The 14,212-nt window shown below is 36.7% G+C and overlaps 1 protein-coding gene across 1 annotated transcript in view; it reads right to left on the bottom strand.

The window, feature by feature from the left end:
- LOC106136564 (myotubularin-related protein 6) overlaps window positions 1-13,953 on the bottom strand; it is a 63,868-nt gene extending 49,915 nt beyond the window's left edge. Inside the window, exon 1 of the mRNA XM_060950373.1 lies at window positions 13,711-13,953. Coding sequence (XP_060806356.1) covers window positions 13,711-13,734 — 24 coding nt within the window. The 5' untranslated portion in view covers window positions 13,735-13,953. The remainder of the gene's footprint in view (window positions 1-13,710) is intronic.
- Window positions 13,954-14,212: the final 259 nt, after the last annotated feature.

Below are 14,212 nucleotides of genomic sequence, written 5' to 3' on the forward strand. Positions count from 1 at the left end.
ATACTTAGAAAATGCAAGTTTATTTTTTCCTCGTAGGAGACTTGCGCCTATCAGCGCCGGCACCACCACCTTTGTTAGATTTAACGACTTCCTCAACAATTTTCTGTAGCGGAGACAATCTCTGATCCGCAATTGACAGCAACTGTGATCGGCGATACTGTAAAGTATCCAATGTTCGCGACATGCAGGCTTCCAGAGAATCAGCTACCCTCATCAAAGACACGGACGCCCTGACCGCCTCTTGTGGAGCATATTTCCCTCCCTGGCCGAACAACTGAAGCTGTGCCATAAATCTGACATTGGATACTCTGGCCTCTTGAAGTTTACACTCCGCTTTCCATTTACAAGCGTCTGCCGCCGTTTCTAAAGATTCTTCAAATTGCTTCCTATGTTTTATGAGACGTGCCGCATAACTTTGCATTTTTAATCGTTTCGTTTCTGGTTCTAAAGGGTCTTGTGCAAGCAAACGATCCATATCCTCTTGGATGCGGTCTATCCAATTATAAAATGGATACACGTCCGAGGAATCGGCTGACAAACATTCCGCAGTCTCTATGGGCAAGCGATCGATCAAATCGTTAAGTGCTTGTAAATGCGATTCTAGTCGAGCTTCGTGATGACGTAGTTCTGCTAGCCGCATGTCCCGTGCCGCCTTCAGTCGCTCCAAACGAATACTATGGGAAACCATTTTAAGTGAATACCTCATGGCAAGAGATGCAGATTTTTCATCAACCCAGTTACGAGCTTGACGCAACAGTTCTTCAGGAATAAAAGAAATATTGTTTTCGAAAGTCTCCAGAAAACCATTTCTCCAATTTTGCAGTGCTACTTCGTTCAGTTTCGTTTGAAATATTGCACGAGGCAATTGCGCCGTAACAGTAGGCATAGTGCTTTGCATGACTAAAGAAGACATATTTTCATTACTAGGACCGCCAATCTTCTGGTTAGAACCTGATCTGGGATACTTCTCTAAAAAGCAATGAAATTCAGACATCAAAATATTGGCTTTAATAACAGGAAACGACATAAATTGTTCGAGACGGTCGGACTCAATCTGGTGATGAAGTTGATACATCTCAGCAGTTCGATTAAGCAATTCGACTATAAAATCATAATGATTTTTGAGTTTATCTGGATCTGCCATACATCTTAACTGTTCTAAAGCTATATTGAAGTTCACTTCGTTAGCCAATTCAACTGCATCATGATTAGTAAGAATATCCTCGACTGCTGCAAGAGTTAATTTTTGTGCGTAAGCGGTTCGAATCATATGAGCATCCCAAAGATGGCCTGCGTCGTGCAGAACTGTGTAAGTGTCACGTAAAGATTCACCCAAAGAATACAAACTTCTTTGCATTTCAAGCAATTCATCGCTTGTGCATGTATTGTTATTAACATTTGTCGAAAGTCTATGCATGACGTTTTCAATAATCCCTTTAATATCGGTGTATTCAAGCATACTGTGCTCTTGTTTTATTGAATCAAAACTGCCCAGACGTCCATGTAAATCACATAACTTACCGTGGAATCCTGTAATGACTTTATAGACAGCTGTACGGTAAGCATCTACCAAGTGAGAGACGTACAAATCAAACTGTTCTGCATTCTTTATTGTATTTACTATTGATGGTTGAGACGACCGTTTATCTGTTGCATCGATTGAACCAGTGGCTGGTCGTCTTCTCGCACATGGTGTCTTTTCGTCGCGCCAAGTTAAAGCACTGCGTCTTCTGAGCGATAAGGTTACACCTAAACAGAGTTGGTTAAGACATGATTTGGCACAAATCACCGCTTCGTCTGCTTGCATACGTAATTGAGCTTCAAGTTCCACGTAAGCTCGACTGTTACTTAATAACTGCTGATTAATTTCATAAAGCATATCATCAAATTCATGTAGCAGTTCTTTTGGGGACTGGTGACCCACGTATATAAGTCGCCGAAACTGATCGCGAAGTATATTCTTTAGTCCTTCTGCACGTTCTCTTTCCAAAGACTGAGCATCAAGTCTGAAAGACACAATATCACTAGCCCGCGAATCATACAACTCTCTTACTTGTTTCAAGGCTTCATTTCTCTCTTCTGGACATAAAGTGTCTTGATTATGGCTGCACGTATCTACAATGTAATCAATATTCTTCTCATTGAATCTAATGTGCTCTAATAATTCTTCGGAGATGGCTCGGACTTTACTATTTATATCTTCGTTGAGTCTTGCAGTTTCCTTGGTAAGATCACGAAAAGTATTATCATGGTTATGTTGACGATTTTTCAGATAGTTAGCCAGAGTTGTACCGCCTCGTTTGGGTATCCAATCTTGGGGCATTGAAGCCACTGCCGCATTATCATCTGCACATCCCGCGGATGCAACTAGCTGTGTTTTCTTTGTAGTTTTTTCACAACCACATTTCAATTCTTCTCCAAAGCAAAACATAATTTAGTCAATTTATTTTCATGTAAACTGATTGTCATAAATATTTATTTCTAAATGACACAAAAGAATGATTGATCTGACCTTTGAATATAGTCAAATTAAAAATAAATGAATCTGAGAATTATAAACAATACCAAAAAGTATTTAATTATTGTAAACTTGTTCATAAAATTTAAAAATCGTAAAAATATACGATCTTGTTATTACTTCGTTTTTTAACAAGGTTTTAATCCTATACGATTAAAGCAAAGAATATAAATTATACCAAGTTAGCTTCATAACTGTTATATGCTAATCGTATATCAATATTTCCAGTATCAAAGGCTTCACCGTTCATGCATTTCTGTTTCAAATAAACAGTTTTTAAGTTTAAAATAAGTAACTGTTAAACAGATTTCTTATTACCTGAACTAGCTTTTGTCCACACTGTCGAAGTATTTCAAAAGATCAAAGTTCCAACATGAAGAATAACAAACGAGATGTCTAAACTGCTTTGTTCGAATTAATTCGACCCAAAACAATGTAATTTCAGACAAAAAATATTTGTGATACCGACCGTTGTTACTTGGTAAACATCTTCCTAAATTAACGTTTCTTGCAAATATTTGGAATTCCTCGAAAACAAATCCAAGAGAAAGATTTCCAGATGAAACTGGTATTTGAAAAAATGTTACGTGTACTAGTAGTAAGAAAAATCGATAAAATACTTATAAATCTAATGTGTCCGGTATTGTTACATGTTGCAAAGTTATAAACCAGATATCAGATAATGTGGACTTGTTACAGAACAAAGTTATACAACATTGTTACATAATCTGTACGCACCTTGATATACAAAAAAGAATAGGACCACTCCATCTCTTTCCCATGGATGTCGTAAAAGGCGACTAAGGGATAGGCTTACAAACTTGGGATCCTTTTTTTAGGCGATGGGCTAGCAACCTGTTACTATTTGAGTCTCAATTCTATCATTAAGCCAAATAGCTGAAAGTGGCCTATCAGTCTTTTCAGGACTGTTGGTTCTGTCTACCCCACAAGGGATATAGACGTGACCATATGTATGTATGTACCTTAACATACTGTACCGATCCAACGTAAAGAATGAGAAAAGTAACGTAGGAAAATGTGTGATTCTATCAACTAACTAAATAGATAAAATTTAAAATTGCTGAATGTAAAAGTCAATCAAGGGATTCATTTTTAGGCGATACGCTAGCAATTTACTTTTTAAATCTCAGTTCCAACATTTTACGCGTTGTTTGCGCCAATTAATTATCTGTGCGCAATTTCCATTGTAAAAAAAAAGGAAGAAAAATCTTCCCGCCTTTTTTAAACGTTTTTTCCGAATACACATCTTTTTATCGAGTCCAGAGTTTTATTTCGTCAAAAATTATAAATCAGGACTAGTTGTAATCATCACGTGTACAACTGAACGTGACATTTTTGTCTTTTCGAGACTGTTGGCTCTGTCTACCCGCAAGATTGATGGACGTGATTATGCATGCATATGACATAGATACGTAATGCCTGGAAAATTTGAGACTTGGGGAGGTAGCCATAAAACGATAGCGTCACTCACACGGAAGATATACGCTCAAGAAAATTGGGCCTCGTAAAAGCGAGTAATCTTGCACTGCATTATAAATATGGTAGTTACTTCTTTTACACATATATATATACATATAATCACGTCTTTATCCCTTACAAGGTAGACAGAACCAACAATATCATACAGACTGATAGGACACGTTCAGATGTTCGGCTTAAGATAGAATCGAGATTCAAATAGTGACAGGATGCTTGCCCATCGCGTAAAAGAAGAATAGCAAGTTTTTTAGCCTGTCTCTTAGTCACCTTTTACGACCTCCACGAACGAAAAGAGACTGAATGGTCCGCACGGCACTTTTTAAATAGGACACTTCTTTTGAAAATTCGGTCCAGAGAAGCAGCATGGCTGGAGCAAAAATAAATTATACTATCCCTACCAGGAGGTACAGCTGGAATACTGAAATACTAGCCCTTTAACTTGACCTGACTGACCCCTTTAATTAGTATAATGGACCAACAACATTTTGTAACTGAGAAAACCCCATTATGATTCAGCAAGCATTATTCCCAATATTCCCAGACAATTTACAGGTTACCTGGAAGAGTTCACTTTTGGTGATAAGATTGAGTTTTGCTGCTATGTTTTTGATACATGATTGTGAATTTGATGTAATTTATTAAGTAAATCAGGTCTTTACATGAAGGAACTCCCGTCTGACTTTTTCGACTTTTTCAGGGAAATCCATATAAGAACCATTAAGTTGACCAGCTGTCGGCTAAACGTTTTCCAAACGTTTTCGTAGCACTCTTTTTTAGTCATTGCGTAAAATGTTCAATCTTGATGCCAGTGCATTTTCTTCTGGGAAATCAAAGATAATTGTGATGGAAACCGTAATTAAAAAGTATTTATATTCAATATTAAACCGTGTTGTGAGCGCATTAGAGTGTCTTTTCGCTTCTCTATTCATGGTTAGCACTAGAAGTTAGCAAAATGTCTAACTCATTGCTCTTAGTACTCCAGTAATAGTCTGAAATCGACAGGGATTGCAAAGTTTAATTGAATTTGAGTGAATTAGTGTAGCAATTAGAGGGAACTATCTTTACTTGCACGATGTGAATTGTTTTCGACCAACATCAAAATGAAGAAGGTTGTTCGTTCGTGTGAATGTTTATTTAGGGTTCCGTAACTAAAAAGTGGTGACGTCGTGCCTTTATTATTATCTAGGGTACCTTTCAAATTTTACAGACAACTACCACTAGTAGCTTATAAAACTATTGACATATGAAAAATGGAGAAGAATATAAAAAGTTCCACTTAGCGCCACCGACAAGGGATCAGAGAAGACCTTACAAGCTTTCGGATCATAATTACGCACCCCCGTTTCGCACTGGGGGTTGATATACAAAAGCGTTTGTAAATCAATACAGGTATCCAAGGAACTGTTTGCTTCAGATCAACAATGGAATATTTCCACTTATTTGAACGATCGCCCTTTTGTGAGCAGAAAATATTTGTACTTGTTATTACCCGCGGCTTTGGCCGATACTCCTTATTGGAAAAAATGATCGTATTTTTGGTTGCAATCGACCAAATGGCAGAACCGGCAGAATTGGTCAGTAGTCAATTGTTTTGTTTAGAAGCTCTGTCGAGGGAAAATTTAAGATGCCTAAGGAAAGTATTAATATGTGACAAATGTATTATTAATGTAATTGTCAATGAAATTATTATTTTTATAAACATGTCTACATAAGGAGAGATTTATAAGACGAAGGAAACTAATACACTGTCGACTTATTTGTAAGCAATCAGATGCAAGACATTTTGAAAAAGCTAATTTGCGGCCGCAAAAATAAAACACTGCAAATGTTGCGAGTACAATTTTTACTCGATTATAAAGAATTTATAGAATTGTTTAACTCTGCTAGCCCCCAATATTATAGACCTGACCTTAGAGATAGCTACTTTAAATATAAATCACTCCGTTTATATTGTCCCTGTTTCGTCATAAACCGTATCGTAATAAAATTCAGACCATGTAAATACGAGCAGCAGCCTTATTAAACTTAATGATCCACGTGGGCAAACAAAATTTAAATTGCTTTCATTTTGTTACAAAGAAGTATTATGAAAATTATACTAGAATAAAGATTTCTACGAAAAAGATCTTCAATAATTTTCTTATCTTTTATTCGGCGAAATCTGAAAATGAAATTTGGCGCCCAACGTGGAACAACAAATATAATTTTTGATTATTCCGCAACGTAATAAATATGCTTCTCCTAACAATGACGGTATGTATTACTGAGGGGAAAATAACCGCAGTTACTGGTGGAAAAGAATAACGTTTTCCTTATATTTCGGATCAACAAAAAAAAATGAAGACATGATACCAGTACGAATGGGAAATTCGTAAAAATCAACAATCGTACTTATCTCCGTTTACCTGGAACCCAAATACGCTCCCTTTGAGCTGCGGTTCTCTTTGCTCGTATCTAGATCAAAGCTGGGCTAAAATCCACAAACGTGGGTAGGATTAAGGAAACTATTCACTTGTTGGAATTTTATTTGATGCAAAAGTGTTGAGGGTGCCAAAAAATACATGTTTTCACCCGTCTCGGCCCGAACACGATTGGTTTAATAAACTTTTAGTGATGATCTTTTTTTTAGTATACACTTAATCGAAAAAGAGATCCAATATTTTCAGACATTTTATGATTGGAAAAAATGACTTTTGACACTCCACCTGTTCTGAGACCCGAATGCGGGTTTTTTAAAATAATAATGCGAGGACGTGTTTCAAATCACTTCTCTTATCATATTGATTAAGTCGATTCCAAGTACATACCTGTAACAATAGAAAAAGAAAAATTAACGGACTTACTTTGTGCATTACAAAATACATACATTACAATGTTGAGCTCTTGAAATTAAGAACAAACTAACCTTTTTTAAAATAGAATAAGACCACTTTCGTTCCCATGGATGTCGAAAAACGCGTCTAAGGGATAGGCTTATAAACTTGGGATTCTTCTTTTTTTCACTATTTAAATCTTAATTTTATCATCGAGCCAAATAGCAGAACGACTCTGTCTACCCCGCAAGGAATATAGACATTACTATATGTATGAAGCTTTTTTTCTTAAAGCCTAACTACAAAAGAATATCTGAATAAAAAAACTCTTCTAATGCTTACGTCACAAATCGTCTGAACAAAATTCGTTCAATGATTTCGGGTAAGCGTAATGGGCCAAGTCACTCGCATTTACCTCTCTCTATATACGCAATTCTCCCGAGTTTTCTAACATAAATCACTGTCTGACCCTAGTCACGGCGTTTGGAGGTCACACACATCCCACCTCATCGGGAAAGGTGATACGAAATTAACATTTTCCCTCTCTTATTTTTACCCTTCTTTTACATACATACATACGTACACATAATCACATCTATATCCTTTAAACAGAGTCAATAATCTTCTGAATGAATGGCGACATTTAACTTGATGGAATTGTGATTCATATAGTTACATGATGGTAGCCCATCGCCTACAGGGATCCCAATGTTATAAGCCTTTCGCTCCAACCCTTATTTTAATTTTTGTCGAAATCATTGGAATATTTATACGGGTGCCTTAAAAAAGAAATGCTGTTTATGTGGTCCTAAAAGGTCGGCATAATATAAATGCAAACATTTTGTAAGGTAGGCCTCTTCCCTTGATAACTTTTACAATCTGCACGGAAGTAGAATCTGCATCTCTATGTTTTTGTTTCGCCACCAGACCAGCATAGAAGCTTGATGAATAAACGCCTATCCCTTTAGTCAACTTCTACGACATATATGGGAGACAGATGGAGTGTCCTTTTCCAGTGTGCCGGGAACCACACGGCACAATAAAATATTATTTATCTGTTAACCTGGCCTGAATACCGGATATGCCTGAAGAGCACAAAATGGATTAGATTCTCCTGAATTAATGTGTGACCTAATACCATGACCTCTTTGGAACAATGGCGTGGAACGACGAGCCAAATACCGTTGGCATAAGGTTTTATGGCATTTTTAATATAGTGTTAACATACATACATACATATTATCACGTCTATATCCCTTGCGGGGTAGACAGGGCCAGCAATCTTGAAAGACTGATGGCCACATTCAGCTGTTAGGCTTAATGTTGTATATAGTGTTAACCACAGACTAAAAATAAAGAATTCTGTTATTTGTTAATAATACGCGCAATTATCCGTGGTCACAGAGTGACCACTCACACAGACGCTCGGTGACTACGGATAATTGTAACATGATTCAAATCTGAAATAGAAATAGCTGAACGTGGCCATTCAGTCTATTCGAGACTGTTGGCTCTGTCTACCCCGCAAGGGATATAGACGTGACCATATGTATGTATGATTCAAATCCTCCGACATAAAATTAAGGTACGTTACGTGCGCGCTGAATACCTGTATGTATTATTTGCTAATAGTATAATGCAAGGCGATAGTTTAAAATCAGGAATTCTCTCCTACAAGTCTGATATAAAAGTATTTTTCTTTTTACTTACTTTCCATATAAATGCATCACAGATTTCATTTAAGATTTACTCGTATTTGTTTATTTGAATTAAAAACTGTTATTGCACAAAAATGTAAAAAAATTGTACCTATTCCCTGAATGACTTAATTGGCAATTGTTTGAATGAAATCCATACTAATCGATACATGTGAAAATGTATTCGTGTTTGTTTGTCCATCCTTCGCGTCAAATCGACTGAACCGATTAACATGAAATTTTGCATACTCGTACATATTGGGTGGAGCACTGAGAGGGACATACGGCGCTTTTTACGAAAGGCGAAAGCTATTAATATTAAAAGCTATTAATGTATAATAAGAATTAAGTACTTTATCATAGTTACACAACCTAAGGGTATATACATATATTTTTAATATAAAATTTTAGTGCGTTAGTCATAAATCTGTCTGGTGGTAAGCTAAATGATATAGCGAAGGTTTTGCACGCTTTTCAGCCGACCCTTCTCAAACCGAAAAGTACACACTTTTACAAGGGTTTTTTTTTAATAAAAAAGGCTTTTTAAAACCATAGACACTGACAAATCCGCCTTATTCATTTCCGCGGCCGAATAATTACAAAATAAGAAGTGTACAGAAAAATAGCCACCATGTAGATTTTCCACAGATTTTCGTTGAAAGGTCAGGTTAGATTAGGTTGCTGACTGCTGGCACTTAAGATTAGGATCACTCCATATCTCTCTCATGGATATCACAGAGCTAACAGTCTTGAAAAGACTGAAATGCCACGTTCGGTTGCAGGGCCTAATGATGGAATTGAGATACGAATTGTGACAGGTTGCTAGCCCATCGCTTAAAAGAAGAATCCCACGTTATTAGCCTATTCCTTATATGCCCTTTACGGCATCCATTGGAAAGGGATACCGGGAAGCAGACAGCACTTTAAATGTATGTTTAGAAGAAAATATCATGGACAAATGAATAATTATTGATACATTCTGCTCTCTCCATATTTTGCAAAACAAACTACAAACGCGTACATCACAATTTGCAGTAAACGTGATTGGAATTCCAGCGCATGTAAGTTTGTATCCTCAATGCATTTCAAACATGCACTTTGAACTTTTGCTTTTGAAAGTATAATATCAGATGTTCATATTACCTTTTTATGAAAATGAAACCAATGTATTATACGTTGGTTCCAATTTACAAAATTCACATTAGTTTTAATGAATTTGTACCTTAAAAAGGTTTCTTTTTAATAACTTTTATCGTCATTCACGTCCCATGCGGGGTAGACAGAGCCAACAGTCTTGAAAAGATTTATTTATAGAATTGAGATCCAAATAGGGACAGGTAGCTAACCCATCGCCAAAAAAAGAATCCCAAGTTTGTAAGCCTATCCCTTAGTCGCCTTTTTTTTACGAACCATAAAATAGAAATTGAGATGGAAAGTAATGCATGCATTGTAAAACTGAACATTTACTCGTGAAATTACCGGTCAAATTAGATTTATCAAACTAATTTCAAACCACTAATTTCGTAATGTGAATCCGGCTTTAATGGAACCCATCATCGAACAAAATCAGAATTCATCCAACATTTCATTGGCTGTCCCAAACCTCAGCCAGAGAGTCAGACCTCCGCAACCTTTGCAGGGGAACCTAACCACATGGTTCCACGTCCAGTCTACTGGTTTCCTCATACGTGTAATCCAACACAGGTCTGCCGAATTTGTTTATATTTAGAAAATGTATCCCTTTGAGCCCCCGCGTCCTAATTTACATTCCAATTTGTTTGCCGCGCGAATTATTTATTTAAGCCTCAAATTCCACAGATTTTTAACGTACCACCGGTGACCTCTAAATATGGTTTGGACAAATTTAGAACAAACACTTATCATGGCGATAGGTCAGGTCAAGATGTGTGTTAGGATGGCGGGTGTACCTATTTTATTTAAAATCTTTACATAGAAGGAGGTACACAGATTTTTAGGAGAGGTACACTGAGTTACACATTAAGTACGTTTTTAATCCAAAACAGATATTAAAATCCGTGAGGTACACCCGCCATTCTGACACACATAGGTCAAGCGTACCCTAAACCGACCAGGTCTATCCTACAAGTCCAATTGAGTTGTCCCAGATCAGGAATACTGGGACGATTATCCCAGCTTGCATGAAGTGACTTATGAATGTCAACTCCAGCTATTGGTCGGTTTCCCCTTGTGAGGAAATTGGGGTTCTGAGGGAGGGAGAAAGTTAGGAAAGAACACTGCCTCGGTTAACAAGAGGATCTAACCAATTTTGGATCATGGTAACACATTCAGTTCGGTGAAATGTGCAGGTCTCCATACGATATTCTCTTTGGGAGTAAGCATTAAAAAAGTAAGTAATTCAGAAAATTTATTTTTTAACCCGACGAAGTGTTATTTCCACTTAACTTCTTCTTTCACGTCAATTCGAACTTTATTTGTTTCTCAAGGTCGTTCTATGTCAAATACTCGTTCCCCGAATCCGATTCGAATCCCTCAATATTTTCGTCTGTTGATAAAATGGGACAGAAACTTGATTACTGTTATTGTTGCCGGTGACAGCAACTTCACTAGGTTGTCCTGGTATCCCCCCATTTGAATGTATACTTTTTACTTTTTTTTAGCTGACTCAATTATATTAACCCCATTGCCAACTCGGGCACAGACTTACCAAATCCGTAGATAATGTACTGATTTTGCGACAATTTATTTATCTATGAATTTGAAGAAAATTTGAAGAGAGTTATGAATGTGGACGAAGCGAAAGAAGTATGCAGAGATCGTGGCAAGTGGAAAGAGGTAGTCTCTGCCTACCCCTCCGGGAAAGAGGCGTGATTTTATGTATGTATGTATGTATGTATTTATCTATTCTATTCCGGAAGAACCACATACCTGGCATGGTCCTGATGAGTGGGAATAGACCTTAATATAACCCTGATCTCACCTTTTCCGTGACCGCCAACCCAGCATACTCTTCAGAAGTGAGACAATCGCCTTTTAACCAATTCGCCAACCGACCAAGTTCACCCAGCACGCCCGCTGGAGTCAGCGAACTTAGCGCCATTTTTCAAACAACCAACTTTGCGTCCACTATCAAAACTTACATTTATTCACTTCAGAATTCAATAAAAACTTACACAGCACAAAATTCCAAAAAAGAATAAAGAAAATCCAATCAGGTAATTTTTACAATACGCTAAAATAACAATAAATTTTGCAACGCCTTAACGTACGTTTACGTCCTTATCACGGACCTATACTGACATGAATGGCAAACTTACCCTCCACGAAATATCCTCATTTTTGAACGTGGAATGGTGGCACAAAAGAACCCCTGCCACGTATCGTCGCATCTTGAACTTTACTGTCCACGTATTAAGTTCCATTTTGTAATAAACGGGGGCGGAACCGATTTTTTAGCGGGCATGCGCGCAGTACCGAGATCGCTTTTAGGTGTAAAAGAGACAAAGATGTTTCCAAATTTCGCTTTTCAGTAAGCTCACGTGTGTTGTAACAACTATGACGCAACATCGCTAAACCGTGAAGTCCATATAAAAAATAGGGATATTTCGCATCAACTCACTGCATATGTTACAGATTAGTGTTACATCACTTCCTAAGACACCCTACCTGACACACATACATATAATTAGATCACACTCACACACACACAACACACATAACCACACTTAAAATTAGGCCTTAAAGTAACTATTAAATTATAATCTATTCCACTAGTCCAGTTAACTCTCGTTTCTGCGAGAATTTCAGGTAATCATCTCTTTGTGGTTGACTGGAAGAGATTGCATAATGTGATAAGGTCACCTTTTGTACATTGCCTTATTTTATATACATTTATCTATATATCTATACTATACTAATATTATAAAGCTGAAGAGTTTCTTTGTTTGTCTGAATGTACTAATCTCAGGAACGACTGGTTCAAATTGAAAAATTATTTTTGTGTTGAATAGACCATTTATCGAGGAAGGCTTTAGGCTATATAACATCATGCTGCAACTACTAGCGAAGAAATAATGGAAATTGTTAAAAAAACTGGGAATACTATTCATCCTTGAGGGCTTTAATGATGAACGCGGATGAAGTCACGGGCACAGCTAATGTGCTTGCCACTACGTGAATCTTAATTCCGTTCTTCTTATTAGTGGGCCTCACCCACAGGTTTTTGTAAACTTTAATAATGAGACCGTACTACACACATATACATAATTATAATGAAAAATGTAACAAAAATCATTTTTATACCATCATTAAACCAATCAGAATGTGGGCTTCAAGGCTGTTCGCTGAATCAGATATTGATATATGTAATTTAAGTATTTATGTATCTTTTATCATACCTATATCAAAGTTATTGTTTAATGCAGATAACAGAACCAAGGCAGATAACATAACCTAACCTATAAATATTGATTCATGTTATAAGCTGCACAAGATGAATATGCCTATTCCCTTAGTCACCTTTTACGACATCCGTGGGAAAGAGGTCTGTAACACATAAACATGTTTTTATCCTTAATAGTATACAAAGCCAAGTAAATACATGACTCACTCAATCAAGGATAATGATCAAAATGTGCATCTTGGGCTTGGAGAGGTGAGGATGTAACCGAGACTACTGCCAGGAGGAAAGCAAAGGTGGCAAAGTCAATGGTCACAAGGCACAAAATATCATGCTTTGCCTTAGTATAGTGAAATATTGCAGATCACCTATAGAAGAATGCCAAGTTAGTCTTAATTTGAGCTTTTGAACAGAACCCTTTTTTTTCTCTGGACGACAAGACAAGACCCAAACAAGGATCACAATGAATTTTTGAAAATGAGCTAAAACACAGAGCACTGAAATTATAACTCGTACAGCTGTTCCCTTACATATCAATGATAAATTTATGACAAAGTATTTAAAAAAAAAAACTGGTACTCGCAAATCCGATCAAAACATACATATAAACACATGCTTGAAACAAGATAAGATTTTTAGGGCAGTTTCGGCTGACTACTTACTGTGCCATTCAATTTAGGTAAGTATCTAGGTACGTGGTGCCATGATATTTACGAATCAAACAAAAAGGTTTTGGAACTCGCAAATATAATTGTGGGTATGTATTTTAAAAATGAGGAGGATTTTTTTAGCTTCTATTCTTACCTTAGGAGTTTTGATGATATCCATGCTATATAGAGCACTAAAATCGATAATATAACCAAGTCACTTTATGTTAGCATATGTATCAGAGTAAAACTTAGAAAACTATAATAAACGTATATGTCTTTTACACTAAATTGAAAGACGCGGACGCACCAAAGAAAATAAAGCACTTTTGAGTAAATTTTTTAAATTTAAATAAAAACTTAATGAAAAAAACATCAAAATGTAACATGCAAAACATTGCAATTGCAGTTTGCTTTATTTTGACATTTCCTGTCGCCAACGTCAACTTCAAATAGGAACTTTTATATTGCGAAGCAAAGCAAATGCAAGAACTTTTTTTTATTGATTGTTTGTATATACGAGAGTATTTTCTGCCTTTTTTCCCGAGACTGTTGGTTCTGCCTACTCTGTACACTTTTGTGCATGCACTACCAGACGATCCATCTGGTGAAGCACAGAAGCGATCAATCAAATTCGTTAAAATAAACCTTCAACTTCT

The sequence above is a fragment of the Amyelois transitella genome, chromosome 21 (genome assembly GCF_032362555.1).
Source record: "Amyelois transitella isolate CPQ chromosome 21, ilAmyTran1.1, whole genome shotgun sequence".
NCBI classification, from domain to species: domain Eukaryota; kingdom Metazoa; phylum Arthropoda; class Insecta; order Lepidoptera; family Pyralidae; genus Amyelois; species Amyelois transitella.